The sequence below is a fragment of the Myodes glareolus genome, chromosome 25, assembly GCF_982192425.1.
Source record: "Myodes glareolus chromosome 25, mMyoGla1.1, whole genome shotgun sequence".
Taxonomy (NCBI): Eukaryota; Metazoa; Chordata; class Mammalia; order Rodentia; family Cricetidae; genus Myodes; species Myodes glareolus.
This window is the reverse complement of record NC_142050.1, coordinates 41,005,065-41,017,866: the sequence shown is the minus strand read 5'-3', so window position 1 is coordinate 41,017,866 and position 12,802 is coordinate 41,005,065. Positions and strand designations below refer to the sequence as shown.

Sequence of the window (12,802 nt, the reverse complement as noted above, 5' to 3'; positions counted from 1 at the left end):
ATGGACATTCAAAACTCTTATGCTTAAAGCACTTCCAGAACTAGCTAAAAGTAAAACATATGGATCCTAACTAAAGCAGGAGGGTGTGATCAGTACTCAAAGAAAACCATCATCAGAGAAATTTGCAAAGGAGCCTTTCCCTAGAGTGGGAGGAATAACTAAGATGTGGGAGGGCGAATCTTCAGGGCAGCGTGACAGAAGCATCCTGGGTGGGGAATGTTGGTGCAGTCTGAACTGTGTGTCCTGACTAATTTCACTTTCAAATGTCACATGTTTATTTGAAAAGGATAGATTCTGGGAATAAAAGAGGCAGCACTTATGATAGGGTTTATTTTTCTCAGCTGTTGATGTTAAATAGCTTCTCTTTACAATGTGAAACTTTGCCTGGCACTATCAACACAAGGCTCCATCACCAAGCCCTTTTACATTTAATGTGGGTCATGTGGAGATACAATCCAAGTACATTTGAGCGACTCCTGAGGATGTAAGTGGATATGAAATTGAAATCAATCAAAAGAAGTGGTCAAACTATAGCTTTTCATAGCCAATTGAAGTGATATAGTCTTGTGAGAAGAGCGATTGACTCAAGAGATCTGGTATTATCTAGTGTGAGATAGCAATTTGTAGGAAGAGGCCGCTTGTTCCTCTCGGTCACCCAAAACCAAAATAACCACACAGAAACGAAAATTTAAATGTTGCTTGGCCCATTAACTCTAACTTCTTATTGACTAACTCTTACATATTAATTTAACCCATCACCATTAATCTGTGCATCAACATGAATTTGTGGCCTACCAGCAAAGTTTCAGTGTGTCTGTCTCCGGGGAAGGCTCCATCACTTCTCCTTGACTCCATCTACTTTCTCCCATCATTCATCTTAGCCTTCCCTGCCTACCTACATTCTGCCCTATAAACAAGCCAAGGTAGTTTCGTTATTCACCAATGGTATTCACTGCATAAAGAGTGGAATCCCTTATCATCTCCCCTTTTTGTTTAAATGAAGTGGAAAGTTTTAACTTTAACATAGTAAAATTACATATTACAAAACATATATCAAACAAAAATTGCATTTACAGTATTTATATTTCCTTTATCTCTTATCATAACTAAGGAAAACCATAACTATAAATTTTTCAACTCCATCAAAACTCCAGAAGGGTATAATGTTACCTAAGTAAACAGGAAGTACACTGTAAGCAACTTCTAAAAATCTAGAATTGACAGAGGCATCTTGCTGCCTGAACAGTCATCCAAAGCACTTCTGTATCATTGGGGCATCCTTCTTCAGCCTTCAAATCCATAGTATCTGGCAGACTTTTTCATGAAGCAGGAAATTTCAATGACAGTTTCACCTATATTTTCAGTTTGTCAGTCACATTATTCTGTGTCCTACAGAATCTCTTGCAGTGTCTTTCATGAAGCAGGAACCCAGAAGCTTCATCTAACCTTTAGGCAAGTTTAGCAGTCATTTATCTGTGGGTCCTGTATGTTCAGTTCATTAAGTAGTCCAGGCAAGAGCAGTTTCTTGCCCAAATGGCTAAGCAAATCCATCAGGAGATTTTTCTATGCCCATCTTACTCTTGAAGTAGATTGGTGCTGCCAGGAGCAGATGTGTATCATTGTCATGAAAAGACTTAAGTTTTTAAACATTTCAGTGCCATATTCTGTAGTTTTTGAAAGGTTTGAAGAATGCCTATTTATCTGAAATATATCTCTGTATATCCAGAAAATCTAACTAACATGACTATGAGCTTCACTATTATAGATGATTCCCTATTAACTTACGTTTCTTAATTATACATTACATTTTTAAATGAACTGCACACAAAATACCTTAATCAAGAGTAGAAATACACATATAATAAAATTGACCTTAAATTTATAATATTAAACCAAGATCCATACCAATGCAAATCTATATAGCATATCCCCCTTTAAATATAAAGAAACATTCACAAACAATAAATATTTGGAATGTGGGAGTAGTTTCTCCAAACTGCTTCCTGTTGTTTATTGGGCAAAGTATTTGGGGGGCCGTTCACAGCAACCTTTCAGGAGTCTTGGTTCATCAAACTATATTAGCCTGGATGTAATCAACAGGTGCTCATGCTTTCTGAAAACAAAAGAACCTCTTTTCCAAAGCAACACATCCTTAGGCTCAAATTTTGAATTCAAGATACCTTTGAAATATATATTTTGGCTTATCTTAGTAGTTTCCAGAATCAAATGTCTCTCTGCAATCCAAAACTTCAAAGATAACACAATAATTTACATAATCTAGATTCTCTGTGAATTTTCCATCTTTATATGGCTTGGTTTTACTCTATTACTTTTTCTACAAGTCTCTTATAATCTTTACTCCTTTAATCTCTGACTGTCTGTACTCTGTCTCTTTAGGAAGGGAGTGGAAATTTGCATTGATATTTTTAAATCTAATATATAAAAAATAAAAAGGACTTGTTTTATTTTTTTAAAAAACAATTGACTTATTTTTTATAACTCTCTGTACTTTTTTTTTCTCTTTCCCAAGTCGATAAACATTATCCATTATTGTGATCCATTTAGAGGGCTTTTATGTCTGAATCTGTCCAATTGTGTATCTGTAATTCTTTACTATCCAAGAGCAATTCTTAAAATGCTAAGCCTTTCTTATAAACTTAAGCAGTCACATTACTAGGAGAAACACGGCACTGTATGCTTGCCTCACCCAGTCCAGCATGGCAGAGCTGCTCACTGTTGGCTGCCTCTGAGAGCCATGCACAATGCCCTATCTCTAGGGACACAGACTGTCCATGTTGCCACCAAGCAAGCCATAGCACATTTAAATGCTCTGTCTCCTGAAAGAGCCAGAGGTTCCACTGTCAGCATGGGCCAGTGGTGTGGGAGAATTGTCTGTATTCTGTCAATCATTTATTTTAATAAAATGCTGATTGGCCAGGTAGGAAGTATAGGCAGGTCAACCAGACAGGAAGTAGAGGTGGGGCAATGAGAATAGGAGAAGGCTAGGGAGGAGGAGGCTCCCTCTGCCATTTCTGCCCAGATCACCGAAGAGGCAACATGTGAGCTGTCACACTGAAAAAGGTACCAAGCCATATGGCTAACACAGAGTAGAATTATGGGTTACTGTAAGATTTAAGAATTAGTTAATAAGAAGACTGAGCTAATGAGCCAATCAGTTTATAACCTAATGTAGACTCTATTATTTCTTTGGGACTTGCCTGTTGTGGGGTACTGGGTGGGACAGAAACCACCCCAACAAGCCGGCCCTCATGTAAGATATGGCACCCAGCATGGGGTGCCAGATGAAGGCGTAAGTCACAAACAATCCCACACCAGTTCGGAATTATGATTAATAGAACGGTTATTTATTCAAAGGGGAAAAACTTACAGATTACCATCCCAGACAACAGCCCCTCTGTGCGAACAGGAAAGGAGACTAGGAGCTGGAAGCAGAGCTGGAAGCCAGAGAGAGAGAGTGGAGGACAGCCGCTGCTTTTTTAAAGAGAGAGAGACCACACCCCAATGGGCTGGTATCTCAGCAGCTATTGGCTGAAGGAGCGGATGGAGCTCCTGCAGCAGGCCAGAAAGCTTGCATTTCAAAACAGCGTGGCTTTTCTTTTTTTGCTACTGCTGAATCAGGAAAACTTCTCTTAAAAGAGGCACAGCATGACGCCAGCAAGCAAAGCCCATTCGGGGCGGGGGGTGGGGGGGGGAAGATGCGGCTGAATTTTGCTTTACAGTGTCTAGAATTTCTTTGCAAGCCCTCTCATGTTTTAAGTGGATTTTAGTTGGCCATGTGGGCGCCAATTTGTTGGAAGAGGCTGCTTGTTCGTCTCTGCCATGCAGAACAAAATAACCACACAGAAACTATATTAATCAAAACACTGCTTAGCCCATTAGCTCTAATGTCTTATTGGCTAACTCTTACATCTTAATTTAACCCATCTCCATTAATCTGTGCATTGTCACGAGGTCGTGGCCTATCAACAAAGTTTCAGTGTGCTTGTCTCCAAATGGCAAACACTTATATTTTTTTAAAAAACTACTTCTAATATTTGCATTTGTGGTAGTATTTAGAAAGACTGGAGAAAAGAGAGTACATTACATCTCAAAACAAACTGAAAAAGGATTTCAGTAACTCAAGATATGGCTCTGTTAAGTGCTTGTAACATAAGCATGAACACTTGAGTTCAGATCCTCAGTACCCACAAAAAACCAGTCATGAAAGCACACACAAGTAACCCCAGTTCTGCAGAGGTAGAGTAGATTCTTGGACCTGGCTGGCTAGTCAGTCAACACAGCAAGTATCAGGTTCAGTAGAGATCCTGTATCAAAAACTGAAGGGGACATCATTAGAGGATGATAAGCAAAGTTGATCTCTGGCCAACACACACACACACACACACACACACACACACACACCACACAAATGCACACAAACAAACGTGCATACATGTGTAAACATGACACATGCATATATATGTATATTTAGGTGTATACACATGTAAACAGGGGGAAACATGTTAATATACACTAAAGGATTTCAAAGATAGTTAATCAAGAATCTACATTAAATATATGGTGACTGAATGCTAGTCTTTGGTTTTTAACTGAGCTACAGAGTCCAATAGGTATTAAATCTATCCCACAAAATTTCTCATGGAGGGTGAGATGGTCTTGTAGGACAGTGACCGGCATCTGGACTAGTAGAATTAGAAGAACTTATAGAAAGATGCTGGGAAACCATGCATAGAAAAGTCAGCAACAGATATAAATCACATCTATCATTGTACAGCTGTAGAGGAATATTGCATTACCCAAACAGTTTAATCTGATTCCCACTTTCAGCTTATTCAAAAGGACAGTGCTCACATTTACCCTTTCACTAGCTACCGATGATCCAGTTGTATCTCCAATGTATAAATTAAGTTTCAGTGACTTCACTGTTTATAGTCTTTAAAAATATACCCTCCTCCTATTCTACTTGTAGTTCTTTTCTCAAATTCTGTTCCTTCACTCAGCAAACAAGTTAAGACCCTAATATGAGTCAATAGTTTTAATATATAAGTTAGTAGTCTCACAAAGCACAAGCAACTACATATCCTAGAGTGTTTCCTGGACTAGGCAAGTGTAGTTCCAGAATGGATCAGTGTGTGATGGGCTTTCTGTGGGTATAGCTTGTTTTGTTTCTAAATCTTGTGAAGTTTGTGAAGATATCTAATTACTTTCAAGATTTGATGGCATGTAACTTTTTGGACCTGGAAAATGAATTATAATATAATAATAATAATAATAATAATAATAATAATAATAATAATAATACTTATCATTATACTACTACCATCAAAACAATGATGAATTTTCTATAATAACAGTATATAATTTCACATCAATTCAATTAAAAATTAATCATGTCTGATAAAACCTTGAATCAAAATGCAATTAAGAAGGAGGATTTGTTCTTATCATCAGTCACAGAAAAGAAGACATTGTGGGTGTTTCTGTATTTAGTTAACAATTGGAGACTAATATTGGAGTAAAAAATGCAGCTTGTGGTTCAAACATCACATCAACTGGGAATGTGTTTCTTTACCCAGTGCCCTCCTGAGAGCACCCTTGACCTCAGTGTTCCTCAGACTGTAGATCAGGGGGTTGAGCATGGGGCTGAAAAAACTGTAAAACAGGAAAGGAATCTTCTGTTCTGTCTTGGGGTGCTGGGATTTTGGGGCCACATACATGATGATGGCACTGCCAAAGTAGAGCCCAAGCACACAGAGGTGGGAAGAGCAGGTGGAGAAAGCCTTTCTTGAACCCCCCTTTGACTGGATCCTCAGAATAGCCATCAGAATTCGTGTGTAGGAAACCAGGACAAAGCATAGTGGCCCCACTAAAATGAACACAGAAGCAGTGAAAATAATGATTTTGTTTAGTGTTGTATCAGCACAGGCCAGTTTGAGGACAGACAGAGTTTCACAGAAGAAGTGATTGATCTCATGAGGTCCACAGAAGGGCAGTCTCAGGATGAGGGCTAAATGGACCAGAGCCAGGAGGAAGCTAAATATCCAGCAAACAGCAGCCAGGATGGTACACACTCTCCAGTTCATGATGACAGTGTAGTGTAGGGGGTAGCAGATGGCCACGTACCGGTCATGGGACATCACCACAAGGAGAAGACATTCAGTGACAGCAAATGCCATGAAGAGATAAGTCTGTATAATGCATCCAGCAAAGGAGATTGGCTTGTCTGGATCCAATAGGTTGACTAGTGTCTGTGGCACTGTGTTACAGGCATAGGCGATGTCAACCAAGGCCAGATTAGCAAGGAAGAAGTACATAGGAGTGTGCAGCCTGAATTCTAGGTAAATTAATCCAAGGATAACCCCATTCCCCAACAATGTAAAGGTGTAGCAGAGCGAGAACAATCCAAAAAGTACTAGGTGAATCCTCGTACCAAGACAGAATCCCAACAGGATGAACTCTGTGACCATTGTCTGATTTTCTTCCATTTCTCTATGAAAGAGAGATAGAGAGTACTAGGGGATGCAATCATATTAAAACATCTGTCTTATTTTTATTTTCATCAGTATTTCTGGTGTGGAATACTTTTAAAATACACTTTTAGAAACCTATTCAAGTAAATTAATTAATAAAGTATTACTTATCAAATCGTTAAGTTGTCTGTCCAATTCCTCAAGCCTCACGGTTGTATTCAGTTTTTAGAAGGGAAAAATGCCAGCTGACCCAGAACCTTTGACACTGCTACAATTAAACTCTACCACCTATATGTACAAAGATATCACGAGCTAGAGCTTCAGAGTCTCATGTTTGCCACTTTGCTAGTGAGTTACTGGGTCACAAGAGAATATTGGAAATTTTAGGAGACTAGTGTCAAGAAAAACATAGAGAATGTAGATTGTGTTGGCAAAAATCAGATCGCTGTTGTAAAGTTTAAATTGTTATTTATTAATATTTAGCTTGTAGCTGGCGTATAGAAGCTGTTTTTGACGGCCAAGGATAACTGGATGCCTTAAGGAGTAGAAGCTGAAGTTTAGCACATGCACACCCTTACAGTGTTAGTGAGGATGAAGTTGGTAGGAGAGATAAAATCTAATTATGTTTCTATATGCAATTATATATGTCCATATTTTATTTGTCTAAGCCACTCACACATATACACATGCACACCCATACATACAAAATGTCTATCACAGTTTTGGTAATTGAGCACAATCAATGCTTGATAATTTGTCACCTGCATCACTGAAAGGGCCTTACAATTTTTTGGATATAATTTTTTTAGATTCAGAGGCACAGCCAGTGAACTGGACCAAACTGTGAGCTCAAATGGAGTTACTTTCATAAAATATCTGTCTGGAGAAAGGTTAAAAAATAAGGGAGGATATGGATGTGGAGTGTTGGCACCATGTCTATGAGGCAACATTTGGAAGTTAATGTAAAATGACCTTCAGAAGATGGGGAAAAGGGAACCAGGAAGAGTGAAGATAAATGTCTACACTCCACATGGATGGGTGGGTAACTACTCATTGATCCCCTTACCTGGAAGGATTCCTGATGAGTTCTTTGAGCTGTCATTTCATGTTATTTACAGTCCTTGGGTACAAATCTCTTTTCTTGAGCAGGTGACAATAGAAAGAAGGAACATGTGGTTAACTGCTTGCATTACAGTTACATCTTGAATCTTAAATAAAGGATATTTAGATATTATGGCTCATGGTTTGTGTACTTGTACTTCGATGGAGTTTGAAACCAGTTTCCTTGAAAAAAATTTCCAAAGCTAGGTTCTAGAAAAGAAGGATTACATTCTAAACCAATACAATACCATACCTTTAATACCATACCTTACAAAGAAATAGTTCCCTTACAAATGAAAACAGATGCTGTCCCTACCTTCATAAAAGCATTATTGATACAGATCCAACTTACATTGACGGAAAATCATCTAAATAATTTATGTATTTTAAAGTTCCAAGCATGACAGTATGACTGAACATTAGGTTAGTATTAAAATTTTTAGGGTGAAAGACTGTCTAAATTTAATTATTAAATAGATAGGACATAGAAAAATATCAGGCTATTTTGAAGCCCCAGATATTGGAAGATGGAAAGGTCAGATGTATTATCATTCTGTTAGTACTATTGTTTCAGCTTTAATTTATTCTATAGCAGTTTTAATATTTGCCTATTTTGTATCCCAGATATTTGTTAAGTGACAAATACATTAAAAAGAACAAACAACTAACTTTTGTTGTCTTAGTGTATCCAGTTTCTTTAATGTATAGTCTCTAAAAATTATGCTAAGTCATCTTTTTCTTTTAATAGGAAATAAGTCCTCCAACCTATCAAAACTTATTTGTTGTGATCTGTTTTAAACTATGACCTTTAACATTTGTTAAGATAAACTAAAGGACTTGCAATGTGTTGAACAGTTGAATTTAATATTTATTCCTTTTATATTATTATTTGATAGCTATTTGATATCTAATATTAATAAAAAAATCAATGGAAGCTAATTAGCAAGATGTCTGAAAAGAATTTGCACTGATACATATTTTAACTGCAACTGTAATTTTCAGGTATTGTGGTGTACATAAATCTACAAATGTGTGATTTCAACATTTAGAAGTTACTAAACTTTTATCGAGTTAAAAGTCATCTTGTGACATCTGCTTCTCCTCTGTAGTAGCACACTGGCCAGACAGAAGGTGTAATATGACTCCCTGCTATTTTTCAACTATGTGGCTCAAAAAGAAGCCACTTGTAGGTGATGAAAAAGAACTGAAAATGAATTAGTCTTCTTTCTCACACTGTTCTAGAGACTTTGTCAGGCCATCTTAGGATGGGGTGATGTTTTATGTGCCAAATACTACAGGATTACAAAGTAGGGCAGGCTGATGGACCCAGTATTGTGAAGACTTCATTGCAAAAGTTATCTCCAGGACAAAGAGATTCATATAAAGGCAAACTTTAAACATCAAAACTTTCTAAGCAGAAAACTTAGAGCTTTTTGACATTTCTCTACATGATCAGAGACATGTATGTTCCTTTTCACATTCACCCAAAGGACTTCCTGTCGGTTACAGAAATTCTAGCATGTACTTACTTGTTCAGTGCATTCTAGATGTCTAAACACATCCTTAAGACTATGTACAAAGAGAGAAATGTGTAGGGCATAGATTTGGCATTACTTTGGCCTCGTATTCCATTGGAATAAATACATTTTTGTAAGCTTAGCCTGTATTTTGACAAGTGTGACAAGGATTAAATGCAAACTTTATGAAATAGCCAGTATAAATTAATTTTCCTGAAATGGAGCATCATTTTGTAATTTATTCTATTTTTCTATTATAATTTTTGTTAAGTAAGAACATCACTTCACATATTTTATCCAAACTTACAATGTCAGAATTGCTCACATATAAACTATGAATATTGAGCGTGTAAGTGAGGTATCCATTGTGAGAATAATTTCTCTTCCAAATTAATAAAGAGCAGTAATAACAAATGGATAGCAAACCAAAGCCTAGAAGCTTTCACCATCTGGGAGGATTTAGGGAGTAGGCCAGGCAACCTTCTTATCTGAACATTAACCGCAAACATTTCAAGGGTAAATAGTTAGAAGGTAGCACAGATCCTGTCTCCTCAGATCTTCTGTGCAGCTGCAGAAACCTCTCTGGCTGAAATACAATCACATCCTCAAGAAAGTAGATGGTATTCCCTCAGGGTCCAATCTAGTTAGCAGCCCTTAGGGGGGGTCACAGGAAGGGTTATGCCATGAAATATCCTACGTGCCTACCTCTGATGAAAGCAGCAACAAAGCAATTGTGTTTGTGTCCCCAGCACACAATTAGGATACAAAACCACCAAGCAAACCTCTGAGACTAGAACTCTCTGAAGAGTCCCTAAGTACTACTCAGTATTTGATTTTATGCTTTCCAAAATGTAGTAATAAGGCTGCTTGTTCATTTCCCTACCACTCAGCAGATCAGATCCAAAATAATCACATAGAAATTGTATTAATTAAATCACTGCTTGACCCATTAGCTCTAGCTTCTTATTGGCTAACACTTATATCTTAATTTAACCCATTTCTAGTAATCTGTGTGTTGCCATGTGACTGTGGCTTACCGGGTAAAGTTCCAGCAGGGCTACATCGTTTCTCTCTGACTCTGCCCTCCTTCTCCCAGCATTCTGTTTAGTGTTTCCCATTTGGCTAAGTTCTGCTTTGCTATAGGTCCAAAGCAGTTTCGTTAGTCACCAATGATATTCACAACAAACAGAGGGTAATCCCATATCACCAGAATAGTATTGTGCCCTTTTTCCATGGGATTCTGGTAAGCCTGCCAAGAAGATGGACCATTGGAGGAGTTGCTGGCTTCCAGTCTTCAAGTTAACCCACTTTGGCTGGAGTTTGGGTGACCCGGGTTGAATCACACATGGGGCAAGAAAATCTCTAAAACTCATCTGATTGCGAGTTATACTCCAAGGTAGGGAGATGTTGCAAAATGTGTTTAGAGAGTTCATAAGAAATAGTGGAGAGTCCAAGGATGGGTAAAGTATTCCAGATAATTTGGGGGACCTCATTTAAGGCAATACCTTCTATGGTAGGAACCACAAATGAAGGTCATTCCTTGGAAGGCTTCATTTATGTCCTTTGAGACTGTCTCTTTCTAGAAAGATAGGAGCCTCTACAATGTGGTTTCCCTTATGAATTACTGTCTCTTCTGGAATAGGGAGATATACAATGCCATTTCATTTTATCTACATTTTTCCTGATATTGGGAATTAAAGATATAATAATTATAGTTGAAGCCATGCTGAACTTTATAACCCAGTGACCTTATTGCATGACGATCCTGATCTTCTGGAGTTAAAGCTTAAACCCAAGGGATATTCTCACATCTTTCCCAACTTCTCAGGTCATGGCCCTCTCTGTCAGGAGTATGTATCTATGATGAGAAAAAAACACTGCTGTTTTATTATTTTAATTGTTTTTATTGAGTTATATATCTTCCTCTTCTCCTTTCTCTTCCTTACCCCTTCTCTTCTGCCCTTTTCCAAGATCCCAATGACCCCAATTTACTCAGAAGATATTATCTTTTTCTACTTCACATGTAGATTAGATCCATGTAAGTTTCTCTCAGGGTCCTCTTTGTTGTCTAGGTTCTCTGGGATTGTAAATTGCAGGCTTTTTTTTTTGCTTTATATCTAAAAGCCATTTATGAGTGAGTACATATGATATTTGTCTTTCTGGGTCTGGGTTACCTCTCTTAATATGTTTTCTAGATCCATCTGTTTGCCCACAGATTTCAATATATCATTTTTTCCACTGTGTAGTACTTCATTGTATAAATATACCATATCTTCTTTATCCATTCTTTGGTCGAGGGTCATTTAGGTTGTTTCCAGGTTCTGGTTATGACAAACAATGCTGCTATGAACATAGTTGAACACATGTCCTTGTATGATTGAGCATCCTTTGGGTATATACCCAAAAGTGGTATTACTGGGTCTTAAGGAAGGTTGTTTCCTTCCTTAATTTTTTGAGAAAAAATTCCTTCCTTAATTTAATTTTCTGAGAAATCACTGCACTGACATCCAAAAGTATTGTATCAGCTTGCACTCCCACCAGCAATGCAGTAGTGTTCCCTTTTCCCCACAACCTCTTCAGCATAAGTTGTCATCAGTGTTTTTGATCTTGGCCATTCTGACAGGTGTACGATGGAATCTCAGAGTTGTTTTGATTTTCATTTCTCTGATGGCTAAAGATGTTGAGCATTTTCTTAAGTGTCTTTCAGTCATTCTTCAACATCTGTTGAGAGTTCTCTCTTTAGGTCTGTACCCCATTTTTTATTGGATTATTTATTTTTTTGATGACCAGTTTCTTGAGTTCTTTGTATATTTTGGAGATCAGCCTTCTGTCCATTGTGGAGTTGGTGAAGATCTTTTCCCATTCTGTAGGCTGTCATTTTGTTTTATTGACCATGTCCTTTGCTGTACAGAAGTTTCTTTGTTTAAGGAGGTCCCTTTTATTAATTTTTTCACAGTGTCTGTGCTGCTGAGGTTATATTTAGAAAGTGGCCTCCTGTGCCAATGCATTCAAATAAGTACACTTCTCACTTTCTCTTCTATGAGGTTCAGTGTGGCTGGTTTTGTGTTGAGGTCTTGGTTCCATTTGGACTTTAGTTTTGTGCATGGTGATAGATAAGGATGTATTTTCATTCTTCTATGTGTTGATATCCAGTTATTATCCATTTGTTAAATATGCTTTCTTTTTTCCATTTTATATTTTTCCTTCTAATTCGCAGGGGTGTAGATTGATATCTGGGTCTTTGATTCGGTTGCATTGGTCCTCCTGTCTGGTTTTATGCCAGTACCAGGCTGTTTTAGTACTGTAGCTTTGTAGTAGAGTTTGAAGTCAGGGATTGTGATGCCTCCAGAAGTTCTTTTATAGTACAGGACTATTTTGGCTATCCTGGGTTTATTTTTCATATGAAGGTAAGTATTGTTTTTTTGAGGTCTGTGAAGAATTTTGCTGGGAATCTGATGAGCATTGCATTGAATATGTAGGTTGCTTTTGGTAAAACTGCAGTTTTTACTTTGTTAATTCTACCTACCCAAGAACATGGGAGATCTTTCCATTTTCTGGTGTCTTCTTCAATTTCTTTCTTCATATATTTAAAATTCTTTTCATACAGGTCTTTCACTTGTTTCGTTAGAGTTACTCCAAGATATTTTATGTTATTTGTAGCTGTTGTGAAGGGTGACATTTTTCTGATTTCTT

The 12,802-nt window shown here is 37.5% G+C and overlaps 1 protein-coding gene across 1 annotated transcript; it reads right to left on the bottom strand.

The window, feature by feature from the left end:
* Positions 1-5,564: 5,564 nt before the first annotated feature.
* On the bottom strand, positions 5,565-6,506 carry LOC146889671 (olfactory receptor 2A1/2A42-like). Its single transcript, XM_085683578.2, has one exon. It carries the CDS (start codon positions 6,504-6,506, stop codon positions 5,565-5,567), a length of 942 nt encoding a protein of 313 aa, XP_085539704.2.
* Positions 6,507-12,802: the final 6,296 nt, after the last annotated feature.

What these genes read in the sequence shown, in the direction of transcription:
- LOC146889671 (XM_085683578.2), bottom strand. Translation starts at nt 6,506, where the DNA reads ATGGAAGAAAATCAGACAATGGTCACAGAGTTCATCCTGTTGGGATTC.